Source organism: Diadema setosum, unplaced genomic scaffold (genome assembly GCF_964275005.1).
Source record: "Diadema setosum unplaced genomic scaffold, eeDiaSeto1 scaffold_49, whole genome shotgun sequence".
Taxonomy (NCBI): Eukaryota; Metazoa; Echinodermata; class Echinoidea; order Diadematoida; family Diadematidae; genus Diadema; species Diadema setosum.
The window spans coordinates 136,406-158,985 of record NW_027307675.1 but is presented as its reverse complement, the minus strand read 5'-3'; the positions used below and the strand labels follow the sequence as shown (position 1 = coordinate 158,985).

The following is a 22,580-nucleotide window of genomic DNA, read 5'->3' as shown; positions in this document are numbered from 1 at the left end:
TTGTAAGTTAATATCGGTCATGCTGAAACTATGGTGCATATGATGTGCAAACTTTCAGTTTAGCTCGATTATCCCTTCACAGTGTCTTCCATGGAACTTTATATATTCTGTGTGTGTGTGTGTGTGTGCGTGTGTGTGTGTGTGTTCCATTCATTGCAGAGAGCAAATCACAGCAGGGTGAAATTACAGACTTGACTAGACCCTAAACTTATAAGCTTCTTTTCTTAGTATGTATATATACCTACTCACTTTTCCAGAGTGTATACTCATTTTCCATTATTTAGATTCGGAAAGTCCCGTTGTATTGAAGTATATGTCATTTTAAAGCTTATAGAGTCTATACTTTTTCGAAATCCGCCCTAACTAAAAATCCACGTCTGGCGACTTTTAGGTGGTTTGTGAAGCAATGTCACAACTGACACTTTGCTTTCTATTCACAAAAAGGACCAGGAAAACCAAAAAACGAAAGACACCCAACTGTGCATACTCTACACGTACACAGAAGAAAACAGCCACGTAACACTCGCCGTCACGATTGGCAGGAGACGGCTTTCCGCCCAGCCACTGTTCGTGCACGTCCAGGCGAAGTCTGCGCACTGCATTTCCTCGGGCAACGTACAAAACCAGGGAGCGTTCAGACGACGATTGCTGAAGTCACACGTTGTTTTCTGCAAGGAGCATGGTAAAGAGCACACACAGAAAAGGAATTACCATTTATGTGCATGACCTGTATATCTCCCAGCACTATCACGCACACACACACAATATATATATATATATATATATAATTATATATATATGTATATATATATATATAGTGTGTGTGTGCGTGTATATATATATATACAGATATATATATATATATATATATATATATATATATATATATATATATATATATATATAATATCCACATCTCTCTCTCTCTCTCCGTATTTTGTATAAGGTAATGTGCTACATACACATCTGTAAGGATTTGTGGTACACACACAAACATAACTTAATTATCACGAAAATACATTCATTACTATACGGCCTACGTTAGCAATAAAAGTAACCGTGTTTATCGTGTATTTTCTTTAAAATCATGCATTTGAGTAGAATAAGAGAATGTGGTTTCTCTTGGCCTATTTCCATCCTTGATGCTGTTAATGTTGTATTCTAATCAAGACAGACATAATCAGTATCTTGTACGCATTATTGTATTTTCCTCTCAACGGTTACCCCCCCCCCCCCCAAAAAAAAAAAAAAGATGCAACGAGTTAGATATTCCACCGTGAACGATTTGACAAAAATACCTCACACATCAAGGCGCTCTATAAAGAACTCATAGAAAAGAGCAATCCATTGGGGGGGGGGGGACCCTCTCAAGTCTATAGTAGAGGAAAAGTTTGGAATACATCTTTATTTGGGGAACTCCCTTACCGTAAAATTATATACAACTTTGAGTCCAATTTGATTTGCTTCATGTCGGTAGCGTGATTTATCACATTTACGCCATACCTTGTACTCAGATTTTTTTTTTTTAATGTCACGTTATAATCATGGAATTAAAGGAGCACTATGGAAGTGCGTCACAAAGAGCAAATCGTAGCGTTCCTCGTGCCCCTCCCCCTAAACTGGTAACACTAATTATACAGGAGAAAGATTCACTGCAACAAACTGCTAAGCCCATAAATGTTAATTATCTGGTAAATTTGATAGTAATGACTCTAACAATGTAACGTCACAGGAATATTAGCACGAGTACGATGTAGGATTTCACTCGTGTACACACACACACACACACACACACACACACACACACACACATATATATATATATATATATATATACATACCGTAAAATTATATACAATTTTGAGTTCAATTTGATTTGCTTCATGTCTATAGTGTGATTTATCACACTAGATACACTCCTTGCATACGGTTTATATACATATATATATATATATATATATATATATATATATATATATATATTTATTTATTCATATAGGCCCTATATATATATATATATATATATATATATATATATATATATATGATATACACTGTACTTTATATAGTAAGACCTCCTTTACAAAGTTTGCCAAATCCAGTTTTGACTGTTTGATGGTAAGGTAATTGCAAAAGCTCAAACTCATTATAGCACAAAAATCCATAAGACATTATGGACCAGAATGTTTGGAACTCATTGTCTGAGGATATATTAGACGCAGTGTTTCTCTTCGATGCAGTTTTAAATTAGTCTTAGGAAAAACACTTTTTTGATAAGGTAACATTCGACTAATAATCCCACTCGTTAATCTGCATTTCATTAATATCTTCACTGTTGTTGCTCATTTTACTATCAAAGCTCGAATGCTCAATGTACAGAATTCCTGGGTATCAATTTTTGTGTACGATAAGAAGACAGCTTCCTTCCTTAATCGATCACCTTTTTTCCTCCCTTCTCCTTATTTCATGTATCCCCTTCTCCAGCTGTTCTCTGCATGTCCTTCGCATTCGTCTTGTTATAGTCTTATGTTGAACGGAATGTATTCCATTCACGGCACATGTGAAGCACATGTCTCATTGATAACGGTCTTCTCAACTTGTACCTCGAAATAATAATCGTTTCTTGTGTGTGTGTGTGTGTGTGTGTGTGTGTGTGTGTGTGTGTGTGTGTGTGTGTGTGTGTGTGTGTATGTGTGTGTGGGCCTATCATCTAAGTATTCCAGAGAAAGAAAAAAAGTAGTGAGGAAATCATTATAAGCATATGGACCGCAATTTTTGGTCTTCATTTGTCCACCAGAGTGATGTCGAGTGTATCATGAATCAACATGCATTCGCATTAAAAAAAAAGAAGGAAAAAAAGACAAGCACATGACGTTTCAACTCACAGAAAGTTTCTTATGGCACTTATTTTTGTTTCCCCGTTCCTCGTTGGGGATTTTGAGGAGATATTTTGTTCTCATGTTCAAGGCTAAGGCTACGGCTTTCTAGGAAAAAAAAAACAAGAAAAAAAAAACAACAACACAGTACTGCGCAGGATCCGGGAGCAGTGAACCTCTTTCTGTTGTTTGTTTCTGTTGTTTGTTTTTTTCTTTTGGGGGGGGGGGGGCTGTGACAGCGGAGCTTTCATGAAAGCTCTTAAATTGGCCAGCATTTCGCTATCAGAAATCACTTCTCTAATACGTACAAGAGGCAAAGTTTGCCAAATTAGTACTTCGAAGTATCTCTCCGCTGAGCCGAATTTTGCTCTCAGGGCTGACAAGTCATCGTCCTCTTACCCCGTCCACCGTCAGACAATCATCCCGCGCGGCAGCATGGCGCGCCGGCAGTTTGGTCTAGCTCTGGCTGTTGTTGTCGTACTGATTTCAGCGGGAGCTGCAGAACCGTAAGTGTATATTTTTTTTTAGTATCGTATTCATCAACTTCAAATTATCTGACTGGTTGTTTGTCATGGTGAGAAGTTTCTGATGCATATTCCCATATTGTGTGAAAATTTACCCATCGTTGCTAATCGGTGCCAGGAAAGGGTGTCATGATCATGCAAAATCTAGATCCGTCAAAAAAAAAAAAAGAAAAAGAAAAACTAGAGTTAAACTCAACAGAAGCCTGGGGATTCAATCCTCGCGAAATCTTCATCAGAGGCAAAATGCCCAAGCTATTAACTGTCGTCATAGCAACGCAGGAGAAAATAGAGAGGGATAATTTAGAATGAGGCCTGTTTGCATCTATATCGTATATGTCAAGTTATTAATAGTGAAGTTTCTTTCTATTTATTATAAATTCAACAACAGACAATATTGTCACAGTGGACACAGTTTAAACAAACATATGTGTTTTTTTACATGAAAACAGAAATACAATGATTACACACCGACATAATTAGACACAAAAAGGGGACTATGACAAAGTGGAAAGGGGGGTGGGGCCAGCAGGATATGTCAATGAGCTTTCAAACACTGCCCCTATCAATTCAATAGACTTGCAGGTTGCCTTACCAAAAAAAAAAAAAAAAAAAAAAAACAGAAGACAGAGAGAAAAAAAAAAGGAAAGACAGACAGACCTAAAAAAAATATAGAAAGAGATATCAAAGTTCGATTGCTATATTCAGTTCGAATGAGAGTATGAACACAGAATAGAATCTTATAAGCTTGCTTTAACCCTATAAAGCCCAAGGGGCAACATTGTGCCTCCCCAACAATTCGATCAATTTGATCAATTCAAATTTATCGAACTCAAACAGTGATCAATTCAGTGCTTATTTACATCGATGAATGGCAATTTATCTGTCACTTTGTGTTGTTGTTTTTGATAGTGCGTACGAGAGAGTGATGAAAATTCATTTTGTTTTTGCTTTGTTTCGTGTTGTTTTGTTTTCTATGAAAGTGTTGAACATGATGTAATTCCTGGCTTAATAACTTTGGAAGTGGTGAGCACTCAGATCGGGCTTAAACCTAGGGTATGACTGCGTTAAAAGGGAGAAAATACGAGATTTTGTGTACAAAATATAATATGGCACTCTGTGAGTTAGTTTCATCAGCAACTCATTAATTTGCATACTCATATTGACTACTCAAGTGGATATCTTTTTTATTTTATTTATTTTTTGTTAATTGGCGTTACTTCAAAGTGTCTTGATTTCCCTTAATTTTTACCCATTTTTGATCAAGTTTTCACTGCAAATCCCTTTTTTCAGTTGGATTAACTTTTTTGATGGAAATGCACGAAATTTCAACAGGATACGTCGAACCACTGCGGAGATGTGAAAAGGAGAATTTGTTTCAATCTTACTATTTGCCTTTAATCTTATGATCCCATTTTTTAATCTATAGTGATACAAGTAAACACTATGTCCGATCAATACTGCAGAGATATCGATAAAGGGAAAACAATGACATTTCAGCATTTCACTTTGACCTACTCTGTGACCTTTGACACAGACCCTGTGCTCCTAAAAGTCGATAGGCACAGTTTCGATTGTCCACTCATGCATACACACGCCCTCAAAAAGGTTCTCACGTTCAATCATGGATCTACTACACACGGACATTCATCGCTCGTTAATAAATTCGTGTACCTGTTTCTTTCAAAAAGTAAAAAAAAAAAAAAAGAAAAAAAAGAAACAGTTAGAACATGCTTTCCTGCTTTGATCCAGTCTTGTTCACCGACAGCCAGCCTGGATAAAAACAACAAGGCGCTCTGAAAATTACATGGGCAGAAGACAATAACTATTTTAAATCAAGAAAAGTGCATGTGCAGTTGTAGTGTAATATTGCGAAATCATCGCTAAAGCAATTTCATTTGCGAAATACGATTACTTAACCAAAAAAGAAAGCAAATAATTAGACAGGTTGACTGTGCTTTGTAATATATTTTCCCCATTTGTCGCACATTGTTTCAGAGTAAACATGGACAGTAATAGTAAAGGACATGCTTGTCTCGCCATTCAGGGACGTTACATGCGTAACGTGTGTGTGGCCGCAAGTGTCCGCACGGACAGTAAATTGCCCATTTTGGGACGCTAAATTTGTCCTCGTTTGAGGTTTGCCGCTCCCCGTCATCTGCATTTATTCAAAGGCAGTTGAGTCTGAAAAGGCACCTCAGCCAAATAGGACCAAAAAATGAGGGAAACTGTTCTTTTGTCAGTGACGATGCACAATTACAAAATCGTCATTGTCCATGCTTCTGAATGTACTCATGAAGATACACATAATCAGATGGCGGTGGTAATGATGGGATCAAAGAAAGGCCCCCATTCATAGTCCATATCTGTAATATAGGTCCATAGTTAGATACGTCGTCCACATAACATCGATGACGGACCGAAGGACGGACAATGCGAAGACATGCCTCTCTTGGTGGAAGCATAAGAAACCGCGTGCAATATGTTCCATTCAAGAGTCATAGTACAAAGTTATTATGGTGCAACGTTGTTGCTGTACCTTACTGTCACTAAAGAAATATTTGCCCCGTACCAAAGTAACATTCAAGTGATGCAATAATTTTGTAATCACAATTTTCAGTCATCGTTTCAGGTGATTGCTACTCTACAAATGTCAAAGGTCAAATGCTCATAAATTATGCCACTGTCCACTTTATAGAGTTTTCTTCGCCACTGCACCCGAAGTGTTTCGGGTCGGCGTCGACGAGACCGTCTTCTTGAGCATGACTGGAGACGTGGCTGACGATGTCCCTATGTTGGTGTATCTGACTCTGCCGTATTCAAACGTTAAACTTACGAACACAACAGTAGTCATTCCTCGATCAGGTAAGAAGTTTTGCTGGACAACTGCCTGGCTTAGGATGAGCAAGGGTACAGATCTATGTATTTGGTAGAAGCATTCAAAGACCTACATGACCTCGTCTGTTCGTTACAAATTGCATCATAATTTAAAAAAAAGGAGAGAAATATGTCAAAAATGCGATTCCCTTTACCTATGAATACTCTGTTCTGTAGTAGCTTTGTTAATGTATTCAAATCTCGGGGGGGTTTTTTCCTGTGTTCGTGGAAACAAGGCATACGCTAAGGCATAGAAAAAGGGTAAAGTGCCATGACTGCGCCTATGCCTTCATCAGAACCCATACATCTATATCATTATCTTTGCATGAATCATATTTTTTTTCATTATTTCTATTTTTTGTGTTCTGAAAGGACAAGTCCACCTTCATATACATAAAGATTGAGAGAATGCAGCAATATTAGTAGAACATATCAGTGAAAGTTTGAGGAAAATTGGACAATCCGTTCAAAAGTTACGAATATTTTAAGTATCTGCGCAGTCACCGCTGGAAGAGAAGACTATTACAGTGTATGATGTCACATGCGTACAACTATAAGGAAAATAAAAAGAGAATTTCACAAAACTTTACTTTTTGAATAAAGTGCACATCTCTTCGACTTGCTCCTGACGTATGTTAAGGGTAATATTATTCCCCCTGCCTTCTGGAAGAGAGAAGTGGAGTGTTCTTTTGTTGTGCGAGAAAAATGGAAATATGTTGAATTTTCTTTATTCTTTCTTTATATCGTTGTACTCATGTGACATCACAAGCTATAGTAGTCTTTTCATCCAGCCGTGACTGAGCAGAAACTTCAAAAATTCATTACTTTTTAACGGATTGTCCGATTTTGCTCAAACTCTCATTGATGTGTTCTACTGATATTGCTGCATTCACTCAACCCACATGTCTATGAAGGTGAACTTGTCCTTTAAAGAGCAAATCATAATTTGGCAAGGTGACTTTCATAAACAAGATCCGAATGACGAATACGGTAGACGTTTAAATCATATCTGACATATAGAAATTACAAATTAATGGAATATTCTTTTTTCCCCGCAGAAATAAAGTTTGTGGCCATACTCTCAAATAAGAAACTAAATATATCATCAAAGTATACTTGCACTATCGGCTTGCCTATGAATTATCTTCAGCTCTAGCGTTTTCTGTATGTTTGTATTTGATTGCCTTTTAGCGAAAAGTTATGAAGCAATTCTGATTAAATCCCCAGGTGTGGGTTCAGGATGAATGGTGAGAGGAAATGGTATGTTTTCGGAAGTGAGAGGTTCATAATCCGGAAGTAGGATGTTTAAAGGGACGCGTGCACAGTTCTGGGGCGTGAGCGATCCTATGACCCTGTATGAGGTTGAACTGGTTAAGATATACACGTACATTTTTATATGTACAACGATATAAAGAAAATATGAAGGAATTCAATAAAACTTGATTTTTCATGAAAATTACACATTCCATCAACTTGGTACTGACATAATTTTAAAGGTAGCACTAAGCATTCCCCCTACATTCTGAAAACGGTTAGTCAACTGCTCTTTCATTATGCTAGAAAAGTGTTTGTTTATTGTTTTTTTTTTTTGGGTGAAACTCCTTTCATATATTTTCCTTATATTGTTGTCCACTCATACGTCATCATTACCTCCAGTAGTCTCCTCATCCAGCGGTTCCAAAACCAAAACTTAAAAAAAAATCATAACTTTTGCATCGATTTTCCAATTTTCCTCAAACTTTCACTGATGTGTTCTACTTATATGTTGCTGCTTTCACTCAATCCACAATAACCTTTAGGTTTGGGTTCCCTTTAACAAGCATCATGAAATCTCTCCGGACTGTTCCACAGTATAGTCTGAAAGAAGCATCGTTCCTTGGTCGTCATTAAAGGTTAAGAGTACAATAATTTGATGCGAAGGATGCATTTACAAATTTCATTTTCTGTGAGAAAAGGGAGAACTCTAGTAAGGTCTTTAATGCCAGACTTGTCATATTATAACCATACGGTATCATCTCATCTTAAAGTTTCTTTGTATAAGGGTGTGTACAGTTCTGGTCGAGGTGAGGATTTAGCTTTTTTGCGAGATATTCAGAAACCACTCTATGAGATGTCAAAGAGCATGCAGTTCTAAGGGGTATCAAAAGTTTATTCGATGAAAATCGGTTTTGAAATGGCTGAGATATCCAAAAACGAGGTGAAAGAAAGAGATCCTAATAAAGTTGTGGCATGTCGCCTTTTATTATTAACACTTTTTGGGATATCTCAGCCATTTGAAAACCAATTTTCATCAAATAAACGTTGAATCCTTCTTAAAATTACATGTTCTTTCATATTTCATAAGAGGCTTTTCATTGTTTCACCTAGGAATGTTCAAAACATGAATCTCCACCTCAACCAGTATACTGTACAGTCCCTTTAATACATGTTTATCACTATTACCTGAACATGTGTATTTGTGTGGGTTTTTTTTTTATACTGTTGCCCCGATTTCTATGGAACATCTGTCATTCTGTTTTTTAGCCTTTAAATTTCAAGTAATGTGCAGTTTAATGCCCCGTTACTGTACAGGCATGCTAACCTGGAAAAATTAAACTGCACATTACTTGAATATGAGACCATTCTGAAGCAAATAATTTTCACACAACAATAGATACATAATGTGCTCTGAAATGAATCCCACAAGGAGTGGAGTGGAACAATCATCCCCAGCATTCCCATTGATTCCCACTGATCAGTTACTAGCCATCCCCTTTATAGGGAAGGTATAGTTTCTGTTGAGATGGTGTGTTACCCGCGTCTCGGGTAACTGGGTTGAATTCACAATCCAATATCACTTTCGATCTGTATGCAGAGAAAGATAACACACGTCCAGTCAAGATGGATGCAGGGATGAAAGTGTGTCTCTTTATTCTGGTATAAATCATACCGAGTTTCAATGATCATATCAATCGCAATCAACATAATTATCAAACACTTCTTCTCATCAACACAATATGAATGACACATGCAAGTTGCTGATATGAATACCTAATTCTTCATCAGTGTAATTGATAATTTACCTTGCTCAATATGATGCTTGATTTATACCTCAAAGAGTCTCGAAAATCAAAGGTTAATTATAACACTTACTCGTAACAATCAATCTTAATATTCCTTTGTAGTCAGCATGATTAACCGTAAGCTTCTCCTTCAATAAAAGCAATCTAGCTTAACCTTAACCAGTCATGTAAAATACAAATGATTTAATCAAATAAACGCAACTACATATCCTTTGACTAATCTCTGTTTGTATCCATGAATCAATCAATGATTAAATAAACCTAAACCTGGAATGCATTCACTTCTTCGGCAAGAATTGTTTTAAAAGCAAGCGGGAAATCTAGTCATCTTTAATAGTACACTGCAAAACAAATCCAACTTCTTTAGTTTTCCTTTGTTTCTCTAAAAGTCAGGTTTTCTCTCTCTTTCCTGCTCGTTTCTATATGTTATTCCTCTCATATAAAACAAAACGCTTCTGTAAAATCTTTTACCATATAAACTTTTGCAACATCTGAGATGATCCCTGCCGTCAGGCAAAAACGAAAGTATTTCGGAATTTTTACGACAGTCGCTCTGAAGACCAAACTTTGGGGACGATCCCTGAATGATTCCTTTTTAATTTCTTTATACCAAAGTGAGGAACTGGCCAAAAAGTGAGGAACTGAGGAGCTGGGAAAGTGAGAGAGACACTGACCACAACTATAAACACTCCGTCCAGAGAGCTAGTGGTCAGAGCTCCGGCCGATAAGGTGTGGAGGTTGGCGTGAGTCACCCAAACTGTGTTCACACCGACTCTCTGTCTCTACCTCTATTCTACATGTGTCTACAAATTGTACACTACATTATCCATCGCTGTTTCCATTCTGCATAATGCTACACTACTGTTCCATTAGCATCATACCAAGTATCCATGTATTTACAATTAGCATTTGGGCTTTCAGTCAGAATAACATATATATCAGTTACTTTGCAGTCATTCCCAAGATAGCCTAAGGTCAACGGACTCTTGCACGGTGCAACGCCTAGGAGAGTGTTTAGACTGATCGTCCTCCTACACAGGGTAGTACGGCCTATGGCTTGTTCACACTCGCACCAACAGCACTTAATCCGGAATTAAATCAGCTTAAGTTGTAATTTCAACTCTTACAGCATGAAAACTACTCAATCACTACACAATTATAACAGTAACACAATTTCTATTATTCACCAACACTAGCATACCAGTCATATCCAGTCGTAAGTGATAATAGGTCAATACAAATACATATATTCAATAACTTCGCTAAGAACACCACTGGTGTTCAGAATTTCTCTTCTCTGAAGGAATAACCATTCAATTCAACTACAGAACACTAAATATCACAAAATCACCAATTATACCAATTGAAAGGAATGATTTTGAATAATTGAAAAGGGGTAAAAGCAAGATTTCTTACCTGTATGCAGAGAAAGATAACACACGTCCAGTCAAGATGGATGCAGGGATGAAAGTGTGCTCAAAACCACATCCATCTGAGTGATGTCATTTTTCTCTGAATTTCAAGCAGTTTGGTTAACTCCACTCCGAATTTTAGGGGTGGATGGATCAAGTTTGTGAGGGTATGTTCTTGTCATTTGAATCAATGCAATTGTCTAAACTTTCAAAAAATGGGGGGGGGGGGCTATTTTCTTGGGGTATCACAGGTGTATCAGGTTTATGTCGGATTTTTTATTTTTTTATTATTGAGATAATAATAAACCACTTACAGATGCCTTATGAAACATGAAAGGGCATATTAAAATACAGATAATTCGAAGAGGAATTCAAAGTTTATTTGAAAAAAAAAAGTTTTTAAATGACCAAAAAAAGAAAAAAGAAAAAAAGATGTCCTAATGAAATGTGGGACCCCCCTTTTATTGGGACGACTTTGTCTTACTTTGACTTTGGATAGCTCAGCCTATTTTCAAAACTGATTTTCATCAAACATACTTGAGTTCCTCTGAGACTTGCATGCTCTTTATTATTTCATAAGGGGTTACTAATTAACTCGCAAAAAGTTAAGATCTAGTGAATTCCTCATCTCAACTGAAACGATACCATCTATTTAAGTGAACATGACATTTTCATTCGCCTGTCCAGACCATTCAGGTTCAAAGTCAGTGACGACGACTCTCAGGGTTGAGTCCAGGTACCTCCCTGCCCATGTGGCCCAGCACCATGTGAAGCTCGTAGTTAGGTCTCAGCATTCGAGCTACATATTTTATGACGAGGAGTTGGTATTAGTCAATTTCCAATCTGGATTTGTGTTCATCCAGACAGACAAGCCCATCTACATTCCGAATTCAGCAGGTAACCTTTACAACCGTATTATGACGTCAATACGAAAGTTGGAAATTTACTTCTGCCTCTCACATACACTTGAGTTGTTAACTAAATTTAATTCTGATTCATCAAGCACAAAAGTACTGTTAAAACCGGTCTTACGGGAGTTAATTTAAAATGATGTTGATGAAATTAAAGCGCCGTAATATGATATGGTTTTATATCGATTTCACTTTATTTACTCAGGGGTGCTGATGGATGAATATGTTCGCGCTTGTCCGTAGAACCTCTTTAATAGTGGAATCCTCGACACATTCTCTCTGTGCATCAGTTCAAAATATTCGATGAATGTCAGCTCAATGCACTCCAGGTTTACATGGTCTAATTGAAAATGATAGTGGAATGAATGAATGAACTATTCTGGCGGAGCAGTGTCAAAGAATTTCCTTTCTCGAGGAAGTCATCCTCATATATTTTGTCTGTAGGGATGCGAGCAAGATCTGCTTGAGCTGTATCCTGTATTTGTATGATTGTGTTTATGTCTAAAGTTGCACCTTTTTTTTTGTATGCACAGAAGCCTTGCGAGATTCTGCAAGAAGCTTTTAGTAATGCGAAGTAATGATACATGTGTGAATCATGGAAATTAAAGCCAAGTTACAATTTGGCAAAGAGATGAATGCACTATGAAGGCATGGCAGAACATATAACGGGACATAAATTTACGATCCACTTTTTATTTTCAATCCGACAAAGACATACAAAAAGAATTATTTTAGATTATGCATCATTAGCATTATGATGTCTTGCTTCCATTTCATTTTCAGTGAAAACCAATGTGATTTCTTTGGATCAGAATATGCGGCCGTCCTCCCGTCAAGTAAGTGATCAATGTACAAAAATCATCACAATAAAACTTTATAACGCAGATGGAGTACATAAGGCTTAGCCTATACAGTATTATAATAGATATTATCTACGATTATTCCTTATCGCTCTTTCTTATCTCGTTGACCATAATAATCTTCATTTTCATTGTTTTTTTTTTCCTTTGGAAACCCCCAGTATCATGCGTACTTAATGATACGGCGACCGTAACTGAACGTCTTTATATTGATTTCGTTACGCCATTCTGCGCCAATTACAAGTCTTTGCACTATACTGCACCTATTTTTGCTGATGGTCAAAAGGGGTTGGGCATGTTTCCAAGTTGATAGACCCTGCCATGCATACTATGTTTGTTACGGAAATTATTTATTTATTTATTTATTTATTTATATGTTTTATTTTCACAGGGTGGCTCTGTCAGTGGGTTAAACACTGTTGTTCTTGGAGGCCCTGCGTGAACACATACATACAAATAAACACATAATAATAATAATACAATACCAACATTAAATTTGCAGTATCAAATCTTTATATAACTTAACATACTATGTATTAAACTCAAAATATAGCACAAACTAGAATTATCACTGAAAGTGATTGATACTCCCGCCCCTAATGTTGCTTTATAATATGTGATGTCATGAGGGCAATAACGTTAATACCAATTTTGTGCACTTGTCAAATTACAAACAAAATAATTTTAATTTACTGTACAATTACAGAATTAACACTGAGTATAAAACTTACAGCAAATGAAAGCATGCTTTCCCCCAGCATCACTACACTTAAAAACCATCATACACACCAAATTTAACCGTCATAACTTAAATGATTTATTTTGATACAAAAATGAGTGGTTACCATGGCAACACATTATCTTTAAACTAACACATCAGTGTCTTGCAAAACTACACTTCTCAATCATAATACATACTAAATTTAACTTTAATAACTTAAATAATGGAAAAATTATTTGATCTGCAAAATGTTGGTAAAAGTGTGGTTACCATGGCAACGGTTTGTGTGACAAACACAAAAATTATGTGTTCCACATCTATACCTCAGGGCCATAATGCCTACCAAATTTGGTTTCAATTGCTTGAAAACTGTGGCAGAAATTCACTCCACAGGATTTAAAAAAAAATATATATATATGGTTACCATGACAACGCATTGTCCGATACAAATACAAAAAACATTTTACAAAACTACACTTAAAGAGCATCATACACACCAAATTTCACCTTCATAAATTAAATAATTCAATTTAATACAAAATCTACCTTCCGATCATCATTTGACCTTAATTGCTTGCATCACAGTGATTCCTATATATCCCCTTCACACTATGGCGGGGTATGATTATTTAATGAAACACATCCTCCTATCCTTAAATTGCCCCTACCTCAAAAAACACACACACACACACACACACACACACACACACACACACACCAATACACAGAACTATACTTGGGCACAGTAAAGTGCCCTCCAAAATTGGGCTGAGAATGAATGTTTGGATGGGGCAGGCTGTTCCATTCGAGCGCTCCGGTGTATGAAAAAGACTGTTTCCCAGCATTAGTTCGAACTCTAGTTACTATTAGCCCGTCAGAGACTGCTGATCTAGTCTGGTAGTTGTGCGTATTACTAGCTTTCTGAAACAAGAGTGACAGGTAATCTGGAGCATCCCCGTTTAGTGCCCTATAAACCAGTTTGCACCTTTGAAGCTTCCACCTATCCTCTATCGTGGTCCAGTTTAGTTCAGGCCTCCTGAAATCTATTAATCAGAAGCATAAGTTGTACTCTAGGTTTATTAAAGATCGCAGTGATGCAAACTTTAAAAAGTATGTGGTACATAAGAATTTGTTGACTTCTGCTGTTCGACAGAGCAAAAAGATATATTATGATAATGCTTTTCGGTCAACACAATATGATATTAAGAAGACATGGTATCACATAAATGAATTATTAGGGAGAGAGAAGAAACCATTAGTTCCGAGTGAAATGTACCATAACGGCATTACACTTCAGTCAGATTTATATAAAGCTGAATATTTTAATAAATATTTTATTGATTTGCCCTCAAAGATAACCAATGATATACCTGCTGCCAAAAGTTCATTTCTAGAATACTTATCTGTGCAAAGTCACTCCTCATCATTGGATTTTACTCCAACATCTGTTCATGAAGTTATAAAATTTGCTACTGCCCTAAACCCATCAAAATCATGTGGGTCAGATGATGTATCTCCAATGGTTGTAAAGAGTTGTATACAGTATATTGCTGATCCCTTGTGTGATATTTTCAACAAGTCTCTTTCACAAGGAATTGTTCCACAAAAATTGAAATTAGCAAATGTAATCCCTGTATTTCAAAAGAATGATAACAAATGTATAGAAAATTATAGACCAATTGCTTTGTTGCCCATTTTCTCAAAGATCCTTGAAAAAATTGTGTATAAAAGATTGGATGATTATCTTCAATCATATAGTGTTTTGATTCCACAACAATTTGGTTTTCGAAAAAAAAAATGTTCCACGAGCATGGGTGTCTTGAATTTAGTGAATACTGTCATTAATGCTATTGATAGTGGCAGGTATAGTATTGGTATATTTTTAGATTTGTCGAAGGCTTTTGATACTATTGACCAATACTCCTGTGTAAGCTTGAGCATTATGGTATTCGTGGGGTAGCTTTAGCTTGGTTTAAAGATTACTTGCAAAATAGACAGCAATATGTAACGGTAAATGGAGTTAAATCACAGTCGAGGCAAGTAACATGTGGTGTTCCACAGGGCTCAGTCCTAGGCCCTTTATTGTTCCTTATTTATATTAATGACATTATCAATTCATCTAGCTTATTTACTTATTCGCTTTTTGCAGACGACACTTGCTTACTTGCTCACCACAACTATTTGTTACCCTTAATAAACTCTGTAAATGATGAAATTGGTAATATATTTGATTATTGAATACTAGTAAATCTCAATATGTTGTATTTAGATTAAGAGGGAAAAGAATCCAAAATGACATTGTTCCACTGGTAATAGGCGGTAACCAGATTGAACGAAGCCATAATGTGCGATTCCTAGGCGTGTATAGTCGATGAATATTCATCGTGGAAAGACCACGTCAGTTACGTCTGTACTAAAGTTTCTCGTAGTGTTGGTATCTTATCCAAGTTACGTCTCTTTTTACCAAAAGAAACCTTAATTACTCTGTATAATGCCATAGTTATGCCTCATTTAATGTACTGTAATGTAGCTTGGGGAAATACTTATAAGACTCATATAGATAAGTTGATTGTTCTTCAGAAAAAAGCTGTAAGGTATATTACAAATTCAAACTATAGAAGTCCAAGTTTGCCATTGTTTATTCAACTTCATATTTTGCCATTTGAAAAATTAGTTATCTTGAGTTGCTTGATTTTTATGTTTAAGACACAAGGTGATCCGAAATCTTTCATGAAGGATGCGTTTGTGTTAAATTCTACCGTTCATGCTTATAATACATGCGTAAAAGTAATCTAATTCATCAACCCTTTGTAAGAACTCAAACTGCCCAAAATTCATTTGTATATGTTTGTATTAGAGAATGGAATAATTTGCCATTGAGAATTAGGTCAGCCTCAACACTATCCAACTTTAAACGTACATGTCGCATCTATCTTGAGGGAAATTTGTAAAACAAGAATTGATCAGGGAAGCTGAATTTAAAAGTATAGTAAAATAGAAAGTATCTTTCTGCAATTTCATGTGAACTACATGTATGTGCATGAGCGTTTGTGTGATTGAATGTGTGTGTGTGTGTGTGTGTGTGCGTGTGTATGTGTGCTTGTGTTGCTTCTGTCCTATGTAAATATGTTACTATAATACGTCTTGTTAAAATGCTTAAAACTTTAGTATATTTTGTTTTATATGTTTATCCGGGACCCCTTTTTTACAAGCTCTGCTTCTTTTGGGGTCCCAAACCATTCAGTATTCTTAATGCTGTATCCTTTTGTAAAATGTCAAATGTTTAATGAATTGGTTAAATAAAACTTGAAACTTGAAACTTAGTACGTGATCAGTAGATATACGTGTGTCTACCCCTAAGACTATTCTGCCTTAATTGCCTTTTGACGTCACGCCATGATATTATGATGTCATTTGTTAAATATGATTGTCTTTTTTTTTATCTCCTTTTGGTAAAGCTCCACGTTGAAATACAAAATCCGGAAGGAATCAGTGTGAAGAGATTCAAGCAAACAGAAGCCGGACCCAATGGATTTATTCAAGATATATTCGACATTTCATCGAGGCCAATGTTCGGCATCTGGACTATCGTAGCTTATTACGGACATAATGTAAGCAGATGTTTTCTGATACCCTGAGGATGTTAAATTATCGTTGGTGGTGTTGATGATGATAATATTAGAAAGAGCACTTATACACCGCCAATGATGCATATTTTGATCTTGCAATAACAAACAGGCATTTACAGAGAATCGCCTGGACTATCATCTCGATAATCGTCTATATAAAATGACATATTTGTTGTTTTTTTTTCTTTCCAGGCAATTTCCTTCTACTTTTTTGATTACCAGTTTTGGAGTTGTTAATATCTAATTTGGGTTGAATATGAATGCACTTATAGAATTACCTTACATGAGTATTATTATTTTGAAAAATGTTTTGCTAAAAATCAGGGTTACATCTCTTGCGAGATAAAAAAGCAAATGTGACCGTGCACCTCAAAACGAACATAAAGTCGCACACACTGATTTTGCGTGACAGAAAATAAGTGAAATGGGTCAACCTAGCCGAACTTGACTTTTTCATATTTTCTGAAAGAGCGGGTCTTCTTTTACATTATGCTAAAATTTGGTATCATGAAACGGGCAGGAAAGTGTGTTTTTTAGCAGTTTATCTCGAACATTTTTGGTAGAATAGTGTGATTAGGTGTGTCTTTAGAATCCCTTTTTCATTTCTGAAAAACCTTGTCCACACTCTTCACTTTCAACTCCAATAACTTTTGAAAGGATAGTGCTACTGCTTTGAAATATGGCGTTAATTATGGACAGAATGTGTTAATGAGGCATGCTTAATTTCAGTTTAATCTGATAATCCCTTCATTGTTGTTACTCTGGTGGTTTACTTCCTGTTTTTTGTCCCATTCATCGCACAGCCAGCACGGTTTGGTAAAGATTAAGCGCTTGAATAGACACTATACTTCAGAGCCTCTTTTCTCATTTCACACTTTTCCTGAGTTTGCGCTTTCTTTCCAATATTTAGATAGGTTAAGAGAGTCCATTTGATTTGAGTTATACATCATATTAAAGCTTAAAGTCTGCTCTTTCAGAATATGGTCATAACTAAAAATTTATGTCTGGCGACTTTTTGTTTGTTTTGAGGTGCAGGTCACAAATGATATTCAATAATCACAAAATATTTTACTAACTGAAAGGAATACATTATTGCCCTGTTTAAGACATTATCCCGACAACGTAAGGATAACGTCCTAAGAACAAAATTCCTCTCGCCGGACAACAAAACCTCCGGAGAGCGCGAGGGGTATATCGTTTTAAAAAACACCTCTCCCCCGAAAACCTTCCCCGGGTAGGTTTCCATAACAACCTGACCGTTCATGCGCGAAAGGGGTGTTGTTACAATGCCATGCAAGTGATCGGCGAGTGACGTCATTCTATCTGGGCTATCGCGCATGTGTGATGAGTGTATCAAAGGAATGCTATCGCGAAAGCATTTTAACAGAGGAGTTGTGGGGGTATTGTCGGGGTACTGTCGCTGCATTGCGGGGACCATAAATAGGCAGGGTTTAAAACAAAGAATCAAAGAAAAGGACGTTGTCACAGTAACTCTAATTTGGAAAACTCTCAAAAAAACAGGGCTTCAGATTTCACTAATTTTTTTGTTCATGCCATGACAGCGCTAAAGCCATAAGTTTCTATCATGCTCTTTTTCGTATTAAAACAATGACACATTTATTCATGTTTTTGCGTTCAGTTTCAGCTGAAGACTAACGTGACCTTTGAAGTCAGGGAGTATGGTAAGTGTGCAAAACACTTGAAACGAGGAGGCCGAATGAGGCCGAATGGAATATGGCACCAGACCGTAGATATTTCCCGTATTTCTTTTTAAGTGTAGATCTACAGGAATTCTGTAGTGTAATCTCATTGATAAAGTTACACAGGCAATCCGGTATTTCATTTCTGTTCCCGTTATGTTTTTTTTTGTAGCGAGTGAAGTTGAAATCGCCTTCTCTCGAATGCATCAGCTATAGCGTTGATTATGATGCGCTGCTGTGAACGTTAAAAGTCACGGAATACCATACCATACTATACTCGCTGAACTGTATTTTTGGGCGTTGTGCTTACCTTCTTAGCGCTGATTTCCTCTCGTGAATGATGTTAAAATCACCGGCTGTCAGCCATGTTGACTTACGTCTCGCGAGCTGATTATGGGCGCGTACGTACACGCGCAGCTAGCTGTGTAATATCATGACGTCATATCACGGAATACGGTAATTAATTATCAGTGACTGATTTAGCGCACGCGCACAATATGAACTTATTCACGGATTACGGGAAATATTCCGTGGTTGGTCTGCGTAACACAGGTAATACGGAATTTTATCAATTACGTGATTGACCAATGAGGTTACAGAATTCACGATCGCTGAAAGATAATTGGGCCATTCTCAGATTAAGTGTTCAATTCCATGTGAGTAAAACCGAAAAATCAACCACAAAGTAATACATTCAAAAATGTGTTTTCGGAAACTTAAAAACCGGTCAAATACGAAACAAAAAGTGGAACATTCTAAATGATGGCCATTCATTGAGTAAAAATGAATTGAAATAGAGCATCATATATGTTTTTTGATCACCAATCAGATACGTTACCGCAAATTTACATGTTGTAATGGACTCCTAACTCTGAATTAAATTCATTGTTTTGATCCAATTTCTGTTCAGGAAAAGACATCCGTCCCCCCTAAAGATATTGGGGTTTTTCAAGAGGTTAAGATGTTGTCATCCCTTGCTAATTGGTAGAAATTATTTATGTGTGGTAGGTTGAAATATGCTTTTTGCTGAAATGAAATATAACCTTAAGATTCACTTTGTATTTTTAGCAAATTTCGCTTACAAATAAAGTTTCGAATCCCACAAATCATGCAAAGGGAACGATCCGATCTGGAATTTCCACAGGAAACAAATATGAATTGCTTTCCTGGGGAAATAACTATTGAAAAACATCGAATCACCTTTGGTAACGTATCTGGTAAAATATAAGTAATAATTTTAGTTGTGTATGAATTAATAAATATCACCTGTTTAATTATTTACCTCATGAATTGATGTAAAAATGAATGATGTAAGCCCAAATTAACCATTTTAAACATTGTACGTAATATTTAAACTATGAAATGTAGTGGAAAAGAGCCCTAAATGTGAAAGCTGAGTTCTTCATTCACAGAATATTCTCATCTTACGTCTGAATGTATTTATCCATCTGACTGTAAATATTCATTAAGATTTGATGGATAATGCAAACAAGGTTTGAAAAATATATTTTTGCAGGCACTCAGAAGGAAGTAGGTACAGTTTCTATGAACTCGATATGCTAAACAGTTGTTTGACCTATGGTAACGTATTTGGCTTATCCCTTTTAATGAAAATGAATAAATAATTGTTCAACTTATCAATGAATCTTGAGTAGTTCTTCATATGTTGAATAACACTAGAATAAATATGCAACAGAACACTGAAACTTTTCTCGGAAGCGTTTCATAAACTACTTTTTACTCTTTCAAAGTTTGGTAACGTATCTGGCGTACCGTAAATGAATATGTCGGTGAAGTTACAGAGCGATTTCTACTGAATATTCTTCATTTGAACATAACTTTAATTTTTTATGGAAGCGTCATTCTATGCAGAATTGTTTTATGAACACTTTGTTTTACATAACATTATTTGTCACCGTGGGTGCCCTGAATTATACGTAACGTATCTGCTAAATCTGAAAAGCAAAAAACTGATATGCTGAATCTTAGCTTCGTCTTGTAAAATAAACGTTCAAAGTTGTTGAATAGAATATGAAAGTGGCTGGGTTTTATAGAATAGAACTTTGGAGTTTATGAGCACACAACGATTTGTTTGTAAAAACATTTACAATTTCTTTTCAGCATTTTGATTATGTGGTAACGTATCTGTCGGAAAACTTGGCATTAAGTTGTGAGACACTGACGCACAAAGAAAAATCATGTGGAAGTGTTGCTCTTTTTCACCTCTCTGTCCTTTTGGTGTAAGAATATAATCCTGAGGTCCGACAAAACGAAGCATGTAATGTGTAGGGATGAATTTTGACCAGATTTGATCCCCAGAAAGCACAAGACCAATGAGCAAAATTCGGTCACGTATCTGGGGTAACGTATCTGTGGTAACGTATATGGTCGATCATATTATTATGAGAGCGATATCTACCAAATATTTCTCACTTGTACTAAACTTTAATGTTGAATCGATGCGTCGTTCCGAGGAGTAATGTAAAATATACAATTTGTCTGACATTGCAATATCTGTCGCAGTGGGTGGCGTGAAAAGTATGTAACGTATCTGTCCAAATAAAAGTGTAGAAAACCGATATTTCAAACATTATACCGTATTCTCAATAAAGAGCTGTTGCACAAAAAAATCTAAGTACTTGCAGTGTATGAAGTATATCCTCAGGGTTTCATATACACAGGGTCATTGCATAGTCTTGTTATTTTTCCAATGCTGTAACACTAAAGAAACTGGTAACGTATCTGGCGGTGAATTTGGCGACAGGTTTCAAAAGGCTATAAAAAAAAGAAGTCAATAAAAATTTTGGAACTTTTTGAGTATTGTGATTAGCACATATGGTATGCTCATCGTCCATGAAAATGATATTTGGAAAGTGTGTTTGTGGACGGAGAGGAGCAATAAAACATAATTCTGAAATAGCCGGCGACACTGCGTTTTGGGGGTCTTAACGAAGTTTAACAGCAAAATTTTATACAAAAAGGCAGACAACCGCATTTGATCGTGTTTACTTTTAACAAAAAGTTCTCGTGATATATTATAAACATTTGAATAGTATCTAATAGGTTTCAGGGAACCGCAAACTGTCATGGAATGTCGGCGACACCAAAATTCCGTATTTGAACGCTTTTACTGAGAATGGGCCAATTGTCTTTATGCACTATGAATACAAACTGCATCATCTACGGAAATGATATAACCAATATTAACATAAGAAGTAGATTTTCGAAATATAAAACTCGATTCACCGTTCTTTCCCTGGGACTGCAACGCATACTGCTTATAAGAATCGAAATCATGCCTTCAATGATGTCAATAAATGCTAATGTGTTAGCTATCTAATACTGAGGAAGAGTGTTTTATTTACAGTGTTGCCGACGTTCTCCGTGACGGTACATCCAAAAAAGGGATACATTCTTGAGGATTCCCAAAGTCTCGAAGTAGACATTGCTGCAAGGTGAGCGTAGTATATATCTTCTTTTTTTACGCTGTGCTGGAGGAGTATTTCCATCCATATCATCCATTACTTTGGCGGTAACAGGTTACGAGGCATACAATATGCTTCTGTATTCGAATATTATAGAAATATCGACTGCTATACAGAGGGAGATGGTAAAACTATTTGCACCGAGGTGATTTCTCAACAGTGCTATGTCCCAAGACGAAGTCGAGGAACATGACACTGTTGAGAAACCACGGAGGTCAAATAGTTTTACAATGGCCCGAAAGAAAGCAGTCGATGTTTGTTTTATATCCCTCTCGAGCAGAGTGATGACAAGGTTCCCTTTTGGAAAAATGTGCAGGTTAGGTTTAACATAAATTGAATACCTGAATATAAGAACGACCCAAGTCCATTAGAGAAAATTTGGGGAAAATATAAATGAATAAATAACTTCCTACTGCTTTTAGTGTTTTCAGTTGTTGGGGTGTTATTCATACAAATTTGAATGTAAAACAGTCACTTGAATGATTAGTATCTGTATTTGCATGACTTCGTAAACAGTTTCCAAAGA

The 22,580-nt window shown here is 36.3% G+C and overlaps 1 protein-coding gene across 1 annotated transcript in view; it reads left to right on the top strand.

Annotated features, from left to right (window-relative positions):
• Positions 1 to 3,299: 3,299 nt before the first annotated feature.
• LOC140245875 (complement C3-like) overlaps positions 3,300 to 22,580 on the top strand; it is a 145,304-nt gene continuing 126,023 nt past the window's right edge. The window contains exons 1-7 of the mRNA XM_072325360.1: positions 3,300 to 3,382; positions 6,096 to 6,262; positions 11,445 to 11,645; positions 12,443 to 12,495; positions 16,699 to 16,851; positions 18,509 to 18,551; positions 21,937 to 22,024. Of these exons, the coding sequence (XP_072181461.1) occupies positions 3,312 to 3,382; positions 6,096 to 6,262; positions 11,445 to 11,645; positions 12,443 to 12,495; positions 16,699 to 16,851; positions 18,509 to 18,551; positions 21,937 to 22,024 (776 nt within the window). The 5' untranslated portion in view covers positions 3,300 to 3,311. The remainder of the gene's footprint in view (positions 3,383 to 6,095; positions 6,263 to 11,444; positions 11,646 to 12,442; positions 12,496 to 16,698; positions 16,852 to 18,508; positions 18,552 to 21,936; positions 22,025 to 22,580) is intronic.